At 41.2% G+C, this 14005-nt stretch overlaps 1 protein-coding gene and 1 long non-coding RNA gene across 6 annotated transcripts in view; one reads left to right on the forward strand and one right to left on the reverse strand.

Moving 5' to 3' along the window:
- The window catches only part of LOC135238616 (immunoglobulin-like and fibronectin type III domain-containing protein 1), a 26273-nt gene extending 14443 nt beyond the window's left edge, over positions 1-11830 (forward strand). For all 5 annotated transcript variants that reach the window (XM_064306716.1, XM_064306718.1, XM_064306717.1 and 2 more), the window contains 12 exons: positions 1998-2122; positions 3339-3480; positions 3837-4130; positions 4447-4746; positions 4897-5078; positions 6312-6438; positions 6619-6927; positions 7181-7266; positions 7483-7675; positions 8260-8556; positions 9487-9813; positions 9930-11830. In XM_064306716.1, coding sequence (XP_064162786.1) covers positions 1998-2122; positions 3339-3480; positions 3837-4130; positions 4447-4746; positions 4897-5078; positions 6312-6438; positions 6619-6927; positions 7181-7266; positions 7483-7675; positions 8260-8556; positions 9487-9813; positions 9930-9934 — 2387 coding nt within the window. In that variant the 3' untranslated portion in view covers positions 9935-11830. The remainder of the gene's footprint in view (positions 1-1997; positions 2123-3338; positions 3481-3836; positions 4131-4446; positions 4747-4896; positions 5079-6311; positions 6439-6618; positions 6928-7180; positions 7267-7482; positions 7676-8259; positions 8557-9486; positions 9814-9929) is intronic.
- LOC135238623 (uncharacterized) overlaps positions 1-13900 on the reverse strand; it is a 27198-nt gene extending 13298 nt beyond the window's left edge. The window contains exon 1 of the long non-coding RNA XR_010325159.1: positions 13784-13900. This is a non-coding gene — a long non-coding RNA (uncharacterized LOC135238623). The remainder of the gene's footprint in view (positions 1-13783) is intronic.
- Between the last annotated feature and the right edge of the window lie 105 nt (positions 13901-14005).

The raw sequence follows: 14005 nt of genomic DNA on the forward strand, positions 1-14005 counted from the left end.
ACACTGATCTTATTTTCAACAACCGATGCTTTGCAATGTACTTAAAATACGAGCACATATTTACTCTGTGTATGTGAAATGTGTGTTCATTTCTAATGCTTAAATGTGTGTGTTGCACTGTCATTATTGTAGACTCTGTGGAGTATGTGTGCCTATGCATCCAGGTCTGATTACTGTCATTTTGAGCACTATTTGTTTGTGAATGTTATCATTACTGTTGTTTGCGTCAATGTTTTTGTTGTGTTTTCTTATCCGATCTCATATCTTATGATCCAACTTAAAACTCTGAAAATGAATTAAGCTGACAGTGGTTATGATAATTATCATTTGGGCTAATTATGAGCCGATTATGAAGGCACGACAGATTCAGCCAGGCAAATGGGGCAAGCGGGGGCAGTTGAGACCTCTGGCCCCGCAGCCGATTCTGGGCTCGAGGGGGCAGCCGGGCCCCTGGGCCACGCACGGTCGGACGCAGCCATCGGTAAGACATTCTGACGGCTGCACTGTCCGTTGCTTCGACGTGACTGCCCTGCATCGAAGCAATTGCTGAAAGCAAATGGCTATGGGAGCTTTTCCCAAACTTATCTTAATCAAAATTACTTGCCTAAAAAAAAATTGCTGATGCTTCAATAAAAACTAAGTGTGGTCAGTGAATTAAAAAGCATACTGTAGTTGTCTTACAATAAAGACTATTATATAAGCGAACATGTAATAATAATAATAATAATAATAATAATAATAATAATAATAAAATTAACTGGGTGCAGAATGTGTCACCAGATGAATCGTCTTGATGTCCTTGTATGGAATAAGATTTTTGTGTGCTTTATGTAAAAGCATTTGTGATGTAATGTGTGCCTTTGGTTTCCCTGAAAAAAAAAAAAAAACAGATACTGATACTGAGTTTCTTTCTTCATTCTTATTACGTTTATTACAATCATATGAGATGGAATTGCCAAAGTGACAAGGACGGCAAGAAGATGCGTGCCTGCAGGAAGGCGGGCATGCAAAACCAGGCATTGATCTCACACTGCAGAAGACACCACACTGCAGCGGTCAAACAGCCATCCATGATGAATTGTCAGTCTGTTGTCAACATGTCGGAAGATGTAGGCCTCGATGAGCCCAAAATGCTGGAGAAACGGCCAAGACAAGATTTAGGAAAAAGAAATGAAGCTGCTTTGGAAGGCGCAAAGAAAAGTGACCAGAGATATGAAAATATAAGAAATATAGGCCCCTCTCATGTCGTGACCAAGTCTTACCAAAACTACGAACTCCTCACTACATCAAACACTGCTATATTGCATATTCATCCGTGGCAATGTTAGTCATTAGAACATCTGAGAAGAGGATACGATTTTCAAAATGCAGTGGTTTCTCAAGCGCTGTTCCTGGAGATCTAATGTCCTAGAGGTTTTCACTCCAACCCTAACAAAGCACACCTCATTCAACAGCTGGAAATCTTACCGCGCTGCCAATTAGTGGGGTCATGTGTGCCAAATGAGGGTTTAAATGAAAACCTACAGGAAGGTAGATCTCAAGGAACAGTGTTTGGAACCACTGTAGCAATGAAAGCAAGGCGGCCATCAACTGAAGGAATGAAGTTGAGACAAATCAACTGTGCATCTTGGGTTAGAAATGTCCAGAACAAAATGGATGCCAACACTGGATGGAAAAATGAAGACATTTTCCAAACAATACTCAAATGGAAAATATTTGATTCTTGAGCATGCATTTTTTTTTTTTTAAGTTTTACTTTAGTTCAATAACTACATTTGTTTGAAATTATTCATTTTCACATGACATTTGTAAATGTGATTTTATTCCATAGATAAGTATTCAAAAGCCTACCGTGTACTGAAGCCTAGGGGGTTTTTTAATCACCACGCCGTGGACAAATGTTACGATAACCAGCACATTTTTGCAGGAAGTTGAGGAGATTTGCAAGCACATGTCCGATAAAGAGGCGGTAACTGTACACCCGCTATGCCCTCCAGAACCTGGAGTTTACTTCACCAGCGCTCTGAACGACGCAAAGGCCATTTTGGGAGAGTCAGCAGAACTGACGTGCGAAATGAGCAGCGCAGCCTCCAAGGGAGTGTGGTACCACGACGGAAAGGAGGTGAGATCATTTCATTACACTTCTATTGCCAGTTTCCACTGCTAGTGCAAGTGTAATGAACAGCCATTGAGGAGCGTCATCCTGCTACTTATCACCAAACGGTTCCCATGCACGTTTGCATTGGCAACTCAAGATCGATAAAGGGGAAAAAAAAAGCAGTGACTTCAAAATGTGAGCAACGAGAAATATTCTGCCTTAAATCATTGAAAAAGTTGGTTTTATCCTGTTCAACATATCAGAGACACGAAGAGGTGTTTTCTTCCCTATGTTTTGGTACCATAAATGGATGATGCATGAATTTAGAGGTACTCTTTGTCTTCTCACTGCTTCTAACATGCAGATCTGTTGACTTCTGAACGCAAGTAAACAGCTGGTATTTATAAATAAAATACATGTGCTACTTTGTGACAGGAAGGTTTAAAACAGGGCTGCCCAGCCCTGTTCCTGGAGATCTAGCGTCCTTTTAGGTTTTCACTCCGATCCTAACAAAGCACACCTCATTCAACTGCTAGAGATCTACCGTCCTGTAGGTTTTCACTCCAATCCTAACAAAGCACACCTCATTCAACAGCTAGAGATCTACCCTCCTGCAGGTTTTCACTCCAACCCTAACAAAGCACACCTCATTCAACAGCTAGAGATCTACCGTCCTGTAGGTTTTCACTCCAGCCCTAACAAAGCACACCTCATTCAACAGCTAGAGATCTAACGTCCTGTAGGTTTTCACTGCAACCCTAACAAAGCACACCTCATTCAACTGCTAGAGATCTACCGTCCTGTAGGTTTTCACTCCAATCCTAACAAAGCACACCTCACAGTGATATTGTTGAATGGCTAATTAGGAGAAGCAGTTGTGCTTTGTTAGGTTTATCATTATGTCATCTCCAAGAATAGGACTGGGAAGCCCTGGTTTAGAGGTTTACCAATGCTTTGGTTAAACACAAGCGAAAGGTCACATTCCGCATCTGAAACCTGTTCTTTCCTTTTGCCAGAGTCCTGCCTAGTGCGCCTCAGTGTGAAAAGTGCCTTTACATTACATTAAATAACTACACTACTGTCATTTAGGGAGTTGTACAACTTTAGAATCTTTACTGCTAAAAGTACATTGGTCAAGGGTACAACAGCAGTGTCCTACCTTAGAATCAAACCCAGTTCCTTACCCATTGTCCTACTGCAGACCTTTAACCATGTTTCTTCCTTCTGCGTTTCTTGTCAGCTGTCCTCCTCCAAAGAGATAAAAATTTCTAAAGTGGGCGGCACTCACAAGCTGAAAATCCTCAAGGTCTCCGAGGAAAATTCTGGAAAATATCGCTTTGAAGCGGAGGGACGCAAGACGGAATCGATGATCGTTGTGGAAGGTCAGAATCGCCGCCATTGTCATCCCCCCGTTCCTACACCGGGCTTGGAAATCAAAAGATTACATCACCTCCACCCAAACACACCTCTGATAAATGAAGTGATATATGTGACGGTGTGTTTCTCAGACAAATCATAAACAGTCCTTTTATCAGATCGATGGGAGAAAATATAAAATTTCCCATATGCCATACTCGATAAATAATCACACTGTATGAATAAATTAAAATGATCTTCCTGTCATGGCGGTTCAAAATCTTGAAACACTAACTCAACTGCCCATTTTCACTATGACAGAGAAACTTCTTTTGCATACATGCTTTAATAAGTAACTGTAGGTTTATGTTTCATCTCCTAGATCCACCAAGGATTGCTGAAGCTGATATTAAAAACTTCTGTTTGCCCGTCTCTGTAAAATCCGGTCAGGCTACATCCTTCAGGGTTCCATTTGTGGGTCGCGAACCATTCAAAGTGCAGTGGTTCAAAGATGGGGAGGAGGTGAAAAATGACACCAATATCAGAGTGGAGAACGACGAGGGATATACCCGTCTGGTTCTTCGCAAGTTGAATCGTAAGGACTCTGGAGAAATCAAGGTCAAGATCAAGAATGAGTTTGGCACCACGGAGGCCACAACGGAACTCAACGTCCTCGGTAGGTGAAGCCAGACAGACGCAGAAGTACATGAAGGCTCAAATTCAAATAGGCAGAGGTACTGGGCTCATTCCAGTTGCTTATATTATCCGTCCTTGTCTCCTCGATCCTCACCTTTACTTTACTTATGCAGTTAGATGCTACATACAAGGTCTCAAGTTAATGTCAACATGCAGCTGCCGTGACTATTCAACACCAATTTATGAAAGAAACTAACGTCAGGGCATAGGAGATATGTGGATACTTGAGTTACGACATAAACATTTGCACGCATGAGCATAACACAAGACTGCGTTATTTACTTTTTTTTTGTCAGACAAGCCTACCCCACCCCAAGGTCCACTGGAAGTGATTGAAGGCTCTTCCAGCTGCATTGAGATAAAGTGGAGGCCCCCCAAGGACAACGGTGGCTCAAAGGTGACAAACTACCACCTGGAGCGTCAGCAGGTGGGGCGTAACACCTGGAAGAAGATCGGCAATGTCCCCGGGGAACCGCCAAGCTTCAGGGACACTGACGTGGAACACGGCAAGAAGTACTACTACCGCATCAGAGCCATCACAGCAGAGGGCGAGAGCGACATGATAGTGACTGAAGACGTACAGGCTGGAACTAGAGGTGGGGCTTGTCTTAGGCCACAATCTATCATCAAGGCTTATTTCCCAACAGTTCCATACCATAAATAGTATTCATGCACAATGTTTCTTAGGTATTTCTTTTTACATGAACACAGCCCTGTTAAAACATGACCCCACTGTTTTGCTTTAGCATACCCGGGTCCACCAATCGCACTCAAAGTGGTCAGTGCTTTCAAGGACCGCATTAATCTCCAATGGGTCAACCCAACCAACACCGGAGGAACTGCCATTGTGGGCTACAACCTGGAGAAACGCAAGAAGGGCAGCAACCTCTGGAGCCTAGTCAACCCGGGGGGCGAACCCATTAAAGGCCTGAGCTTTTCATAAAATATGAATTATGAATCAATTCAGCATTGCAAGCAGACTTTAGACCCTGTATACACGGAGCTTTTTCAAAACGTTTTTGGAGCATTCTAGAATGTGTTGGCAATGCAACGGTTGTAGCCTGTTCGTACACACGCACCAGTGGGAACAGTTCTGGCTAGCTACACAATAGCTTGCCAACGAGTGTTTAACAATCAACTCAATCATGGTTTTCACTAGGCCCCAGGTTCGTACATTGATGTTTTGAAGGGTCCTGTCAGCCGGCCGTGGCAGAAATTGCCTTGTTGTCAATCAGCACCGAAGACGTGTCAAAGGTTGTTCTCGATGTTGGTTAAAAACGGTTTCCTCGCCACTCGTTACATCACATTACAGGCATTTAGCAGACGCTCTTATCCAGAGCGACTTACACAACTTTTACGTAGCATTTACATTGTATCCATTTATACAGCTGGATATATACTGAAGCAATGCAGGTTAAACACCTTGCTCAAGGGTACAACGGCAGTGTCCTACCCAGGAATCGAACCTATGACCTTTCGGTTACAAGCCCAGTTCCTTACCCACTGTGCTACACTCCCGCCACTCCAACTCTGTTTATCGTCACCATTACTGTCTTCCATGTTTAATAAATTTAACGTTAACATTATGGGAAGCAAGCTAACTTATTTTTTGTCAGTTATGCTAAAGAAACTACACTACACGTGTGCATTCCAATGACGTAATAACACAACCAAAACGTTTGGGCGGACACACGCAACTTGAGATGCGTTGTACACTACCTCCTGAATGTGTTTTTACCACAACGATTCTGTAAACATTTTGAGGCATACACATAATTCCGTTGTACCACAACTGTGTAGAATTCGTTGTACAATGGATTTGAAAGCCCCCTGTGCACAGGGTCTAAGTGATTATCTGCTTTCTGATGTTGTATACGTTTATATTTTTCATTACAAATTCAAAAGGTTATAACATAACACAGCAAACTGGTGAAAAAAATGCTGTACATATTAATGTGCTATCAGTGGAAAGCATGATTTTGTTTAGATTTTTATAGAATGACAGGTATCAGTATCAGTGGAATAAATGATCTGCAAATAATTCAATAATTCAACAAATTGGCTAAAACAATGATAAGGTACTATTGTGGGGGAAAAAAAGCTCTGCTGTTATTGCTGCTCATTACTGTTTCTTGTATTTGCTTGTTCTTTGACCATAGACAAACAGTACACAGTGACAGACGTCATTGAGGGGCAAGCGTATGAATTCCGAGTGAGCGCAATAAACTTCTCAGGCTCCGGAGAACCGAGCGTCCCCTCTGAGTTTATGTTTGCGAGGGAGCCCATGAGTAAGTCTTTCTGAGGAACGGTGACAGAAACATTTTTCATTTTCGGAACAGATTTTCCAGCATTCACAGCATAGCGGTTTGGACAATAACGCAAATGAATAATCGCGAAATGGCTAGCAAAACCTGTAAAGAATTATTGGTATCAGCCACTAATCACAGTTGTCCGTGTCCTGTGTCCAGATCCCCCAGGTAAAGTTTCTGACCTGAAGGTGATAGATTCTGACTACAACACCTTGTGCCTGTCCTGGTCTAAGCCCCAAGCCGAGAAGGGTGGTCGAGGTGAAGCCAGAGGCTTCTTCGTGGAGATTCGTCCAGAAGACGAACAAGTGTGGACTCGCTGTAATACCAATGCCATCACAATGAACAGCTACACCATAAAAGGTCTGAAGCCAATGGCTATGTACTTTGTCAGGGTGGTCGCCACCAATGTTGGGGGATCAGGGGAGCCCCAAGAACTGAATAACTACGTCCTTGCCATGCCTCCCCCTGGTGAGTATAACTGAAACTTTTCCCCTTATGCTTGCTTGATCAAAGGTTATTTTATGGTTATATCTAACACTGCCCCACAATTCATTCTACAGCTAGAAGGGTAAAAAAATTCCTGGGTTTTGAGTCCTGTTCTTTCGCGAAAAGTCCTGAGTTTTGAGTCCTGTCCTTCTATGAAAAGTCCTGAGTTTTGAGTCCTGTCCTTCTATGAAAAGTCCGGAGTTTTGAGTCCTGTCATTTTGTCTCTCTTTTTTAGTGAGGCCAAGATTCACAGATGCGAAAATGAGCAGTTTCATGGTGGCGAGAGCAGGAAACGCTTTACGTGTCAGCATCAACTTTGAGGTATATAAAATGTTTAAAATATAGGAAGCCTTTTTAAAAAATTACTGGATCAAAGCAGAAGATAAAATTGCATAATGCGATGTACAGTACCAAACATTATTTGTCCCGTTTTTAATAAATATATTGTCTTAGGATGATGTGCAGTTTCAGATTGAACATATCTGCATTATAATACGGTGTCATTGTGAGAAATGATTATTTTTATACGGTCTCCAGGCCTCTCCTTGGCCAGAGGTCAGCTGGCTGAAGGACGACTCACCTGTGTCTAAGAGGGCAACCATTAGCACCGCTGATGGCATGTCACAGCTCCTGATTCCTTCAGCAGAGCGCTCCGATACAGGCATCTACACCATCATAATCAAGAACCTGGTGGGCCAGGAAACCTTCAGCACTGAGATCAGAGTCACAGGTAATCTAAGCTAAGCTACGGCATGAAGGACATGATAATGCAACAGGTTTATTCAGTTTTTTTAATACAAAACTAAGAAATACTGAATGACAACCTGCAAGACACCCTGTAGGCACTAGTCACAGCTAATATCTGATCAAAATAGCTACTATTGGACCACACTTGCATACACAAACAATAAAACCTCTCTATTAACAGAACGTGATGTTAAATTAAAAAATATATATATTTCACCAAAGAGCGAAACATTGAGAGAAAACGAAGGTCAGTCCTGCAAGTTATGACCAGCTTGCTACGAGGCAAAGTGGCGCAGTTACGAATTCTGCTGTGCACTTGAGTGAAGATTTTATCCATTTTGAAATACAGGCCCATATCTCCCTTAATAATGATCTGAGATAAGTGCAATTTCGGTTTAAGGGGTTCCTTATAAGACCAAATAAGCATGCCAAATTTCATTAAAATCTGTGATGACGTAGGCCAAAGGAAATCACGTTCAACTGACCTGGACTTAACCAATTCAAAGTTCAAACACAGGCAACTGGATGACATTGTCTCTGATGGCCTTGCTTCTGACCTGGTTTCAGACGAACCCAAACCTCCCGGTCCGGTGGAGCTTGACGAGAACGTTCCGGGCACGGTCACGGTGTCCTGGGCACCGTCTCCAGACGAGACCCGTGACGATCATCTCCACTACCTGGTGTCCAAGCGCGACTCAGTCAAACGGGCCTGGCACACCGTGGCCGACCGCCTCTTCAATAACAAGTTCACCGTCTGCAACATCATGCCAGGCCGAGAATACTACTTCAGAGTCTACGCCAAGAATGACATGGGCCTGTCTAAGCCTTCTGAATCAACAGCCTGGTCAATCATCAAGAAGAAAGGTGTGTTGTTATGATTGGTAGCATGGCTGGAAAGGCATCAAGAATACACACACACACACACACACACACAATAAAAAAATGTAAAAATGGGCACTCACACATGCTACTGAGCATCTTATCCTGTTAAGGCACTGTTCTAGTGCACCGATGGGCACCACAGACTGTTATGAAATGATACAATCTGGAGTTGGCTAACACTGACTGTGGCTATGTAATCTTAGGGTTGTCGCTAGGTAAGCTGTTTATCTTAGTTGACTTAGTTATTGCACTTGTGCCCACTCAACTACTGCTTGTTTTAATTGCATAGACTGCTTTGTTGCTGTTTTCTGTTGTGTTACTCAGATTAACCTACAGGGTCCAAGTTAAACTGCGCGGTCGTTCCCTGCACTTGGAACTGTACTTCCCTCTAGGGTTTTCAACACACTTGTTCCTGGTTTTGGATATACACTTTGTTGTACATCGCTCTGGATAAGAGTGTCTGCCAAATGCCTGTAATGTAATGGCTAGCATCGACCAGTGGCTCATGATGCACCAGCAACACCTGCTGGTCAATCAGGCACCAGCACATCCACCTTTCAGCTTTTCATGACTCACAACCTCACAACAGTGATGTGTTAATATACGCTCATACAGTATGTACCCTCTATGTAGTGCCATATATATTAGTGAGGCAAACATAACCTGTCAAATTCATTTCTCAGTTATTTTATTCACTTATTTTTTAGCCACAATATACAGTATATGAGAATAATATCTGTCATGTACAGTATTATGTGTCAATCCACCGGCTCATAAAAATAAATGTTTGTACTTTTATGTCATTCAAAATTAAATTACGCGGTATTACATATCAGGCATCACATGCACATGTCCTTACTGGGGATGACCCTGGAAATGCACTGGAAATAATCACGTGTCTTCCCGATACAGAAAAGTTCACCTTGAACGTACCTGAATCCAAGGCCGTCAACTTTGAGCGTCCCCCGAAATTCCTGACCGGTCTCAAGATGCACGTCGCGCCCCAAGGCTACGAGTGCTACATGACCTGTGCCGTGCGGGGCGACCCCGCGCCCCACGTCACATGGTACAGGGACAACGTCAGCCTCAACACCAACACCAACTACTACATCACCAACACCTGCGGCGTGTGCTCCATGCTCATCCTCAGGGTCGGGCATCAAGACATGGGGGAGTACAAAGTCATGGCGGAAAACCCGCTGGGCCGAGCGGAGTGCTCCACCAAGCTCACCGTCAGAGGTACTGCGCTCTCAGCTACCCTAACTCTCATAAAAATGCAAATCACTGCAAAATGCAAATTTTAAACACACATTCATTATTACTAATGTTCATTTTGTTCTCTTTTTTCCCCCCAGAATAAACCACCTTCATTTTCAAGGCTGCAGCTCTAGACTTTGTTGTTTTATAGCCATGTTTTCTTTCTGGAAATCTTGTTACCTTGTTTTATTTTTAATGCAGAAATAACTTACTGTGTGTGTTTTAAAAGAAACTGTCAAATCCATTTCAGGCTATCATCTTTACTTAGGAGCAATATAAGTCAGGCTGGTTTGTGGTTGGTTGCTGGCATACAAATTATAATTTATTTTAGAGGTAATAATGAATTATGTGATAAAATTAACAGTCAGATTTATGTGCTGAAACACTCTTTTGCCAAGCAAGTTTTCTGTGACCTAAATGGTAAATGGACTGCATTTATATAGCGCTTTTATCCAAAGCGCTTTACAATTGATGCCTCGCATTCACCAGAGCAGTTAGGTGTCTTACTCAGGGACACTTCGACACGCCCAGGGCGGGGATCGAACCGGCAACCCTCTGACTGCCAGACAACCGCTCTTACCTCCTGAGCTATGTCGCCCCACTGACTTGTCAGTTCACTAACGTTATTAGAAAGATGTATGTCTCAAAAATATATGTGGTTTTTCAAGTGCAGTATCAGAACATTAATCTTTAACTAATGATGAAAATAGTAGCTAAAAAAAGAAATGTATTGTTGGACTGAAACAAATGTGTTCACAAAACAAATGTGTTCTTACATGGCACACAGACATACCTGCTCACACATTTAGTTTTATCGTAGTAATTCAAAACTATTTTTTTTGTTTTACGTTTGATTTTTCAGTTTATGGAGGTACATCTGACCTTAAAAGCCTTCCAGCACAGCTGTCCTGTCAGAGTTTTTTGTACTTCCACTTTATATGGCAAGCTAGCCCAAATTATTGCAGAATATTTCTATATTTCTCATATTCCAGTGAATTCTAGAATGCTGCATGATTATCAAAGTATTTATTTATTTTAATTTGTTTAGTGTTTGTGACTGCATTCACAACAGAAACGTTATCCTTAACCAACAACAACCTATAACCGCTGATTTATGGAAATTATTGCATTTATTTTTAATGTGTGTTTGGTTTGTAAAGGTAGATCTGAGGTGTATGCACACTAGGTTGTTTAATTATAACGAAGAGCAGGGAATATGATAATAAATACATTCATAGTAGCTCACTGAAACCTATATGTAATTCATTTTAAGATACGGACATTGTATGGACATGGCTACAGGTTCTCATTTTTAGTTTAGTGAGTTTATAATATCAGTGACCATCAAGCTTTCAATAACCTGAAAAAAGTTTAAACGCAAAAGGTTGAAAGTGCATTTTAAATTGAGTTAACCCAGTCTTGTGTGCTTTGTGAACCTTCTCTAGTACATAATTATTCTTAAGAAAATAAAAAGGGGAAACTGTTTTGTCAGAGTTAAAATCAGCTGAGCAGCAACTACACAGGTTCAGTCTTATTTCCCTTAAATACAGTTTTGTAAACTACCAGGAACACTTTCATTTTTTTTTGTTGTTGTTGTTCTTTACATGAAAGTTGTGAAAGCTTGTGAGGCGATTATTATTTTCCTCTGAGAGTCTTGAGCTGGGAAAGAGGAGGGGAAATGTCGACCTTGTTCCCACTTGCTCGATTCCTACAGTATTCTGGATTTATTTTACTTGTGTTTAAAAATATCACACGGACCCTAGAGTTTGGGGACACTCGTTATGGCTCATGTTTATGGTATCACAATACTTACTGTATGTGTTAGAAATTAGATTAGTACTGTTTTATTTTGTTTTTGAATGGAAACACTAAATGCTTAAGCACTACTGCCACTGTAAAAAAAAAAAAAAACTGGGTATAAACAACTACTGTATGAACTACGAACTACTGAGTGAAAAGCACAAACCCTTTAAATAAACCAAACAATTGCAACATTTAATCTACTTGCTGTTTTGTTTTTTTAATGCTGTTTTTCAGAAAACAAGTCTTAACCAAAACATTACAAAAAGATATTTAACAATACTATCTACTCCATACTGGACCATACTAATTTAACAAAACTAATCTCCATTTACTCAGTAATGAGCACAATCTCAATACTTGCAATACAATGCTGTCCATTTCCAGGTATATGACCAACTATTCAAACTATGAATCCTTTTACTGCTTTCTGCTATTTAACACAGAACCTGACATAAGAATGTCAAGACTAAAAGGATCTCTCACATTTATGCAAATTGAAGTGGTTTAAGGGGAACTCACAAATCTCTAAAATGATGTGCCTTTAAAGGATTGATGTCCGTAGCAAGGGCATGACACCAATCAATCTCAGATAATGTGAATGCTAAGCACAGAGTTTGTGGGTGCCATTTTCAAAATAATCTGCGTGACTCATCAAGAGGTTTCCATAGCCTTTATGTGTCATGATGAATAATGAGCTGGATAAAAATAATATTATTTAAAAAATGCATATTTAAGGATACAGATATACTCAGCCCACATATAGCGATAGGAGGGGAAGGAAACATTTCATACTACTAGTGAAATTAGCAGATTTCTCTACTTTGCATCGATTTATTTATTTTTATAAAAACAATGAGTCATCTCATCAATTTTATTTCACTGAGATTAAAGATATTAAACTTCCGTTAGACTTAAGCAATATGACTTAAGTCCTTAACTTTAATTTACATATAAATGCATGTGGTCTTTTTTTAAAACACCAACGCAATTTTATTTTTATTCACTTTTAAATAATGCTGATTGCCAAACTCGCCAAATGGCGTCGGTGCAAGGACTGATTTTAAACGATCTTCGGCCTTAGCCATGTCAGCAACACCAAGGACTAATCTGAGTGCCCACCTCTGTAAGGAAAATGCTGTCATAAAGAGGAGCATTAAGTTAAGTAGTGAAGCATTATTAAGAGACCTAGAGGACGCCGTGTGTATGGCCAGTGAAAGGGAAGCCCATTACCACTGCCGACCTCAGCGGTGCAAACAACGGCTTCAGTGTAATCAATTCACAGCACAATCAACCCAACTGACTGGAGAAGAGGAATAATTAAATTAACCTACACAAAGGCAGAGGAAAAAAACATATCACCAAGAAATCATAAAGAAGAAATGAGGAAAAAAAACAGAATATCCAGAATATCCTCCTGAATCTTAATCTCATGAGCCATATATGCTAATATGCTGAAACCTGCGCTACAAGTGACATTCAAAAAATTAAAAATATTTTTCAAAATGTCCTGGATGCAACATGCTTTTGTCATTTATTTTAAAGAAATTAAAATATTTAAAACTTTTTTTTTTCTATACTATGTACAGTATACACTACCCAGCCTCCACTTGAGTAAACTAAAAGTAGTACAGCAGTATTTACACTGAAATATAATCTCCTCCACATTATAAATCACAAAGGTACGGGGAACTGTACAGCAACAATCAGCTCAGTTTCAGCTCGGTAAATTTCAAAGCTCTTCCTGGCGATGATGCTTTCGGTAGAAGAGGGCTAACGCATTCTTATTCGCAGTATTACTGCTGATGATGCCTACATTTGCAACAAGATTCCCCCAACTACCCACCCCTGCCCCCCGTTCCCGTCCCCCATTTCAAAGCTCTTCAGCTCAGTTTAGGCTCGGTAAATTTCAAAGTTCTTCCTGGCGATGATGCTTTCGGTAGAAGAGGGCTAACGCATTCTTATTCGCAGTATTACTGCTGATGATGCCTACATTTGCAACAAGATTCCCCCAACTACCCACCCCTGCCCCCCGTTCCCTTAAATGGAAGAAGGAGGAAAACAAACAAACAAACAAATTGTAAAGAAATTCCACATCACATTTCAAGGCCTGATTTTTTTTTTTTTTAAAGGCATGCTGCTTGTACAGTACCTTCACCCTGTGCAAACACGTTAGAGCTGGACGGGGCTGCTGCAGTACACTCTGTGGGGTCCTCGCACACATTTTGAGCATTAAGTTTCCCCCATTTCGTCTGTAAGCAGCGTGGAATCTGAGTCCAAGGGTGGAGAAAGAGAAGTCCTCTGCCACTTAACCCCAGCACCTCCTCCCACACCAATGTCAAACTCCCCCCCCACCCCACCCCATCCCCCCCCT

Source organism: Anguilla rostrata, chromosome 13 (assembly GCF_018555375.3).
Source record: "Anguilla rostrata isolate EN2019 chromosome 13, ASM1855537v3, whole genome shotgun sequence".
NCBI lineage: Eukaryota > Metazoa > Chordata > Actinopteri > Anguilliformes > Anguillidae > Anguilla > Anguilla rostrata.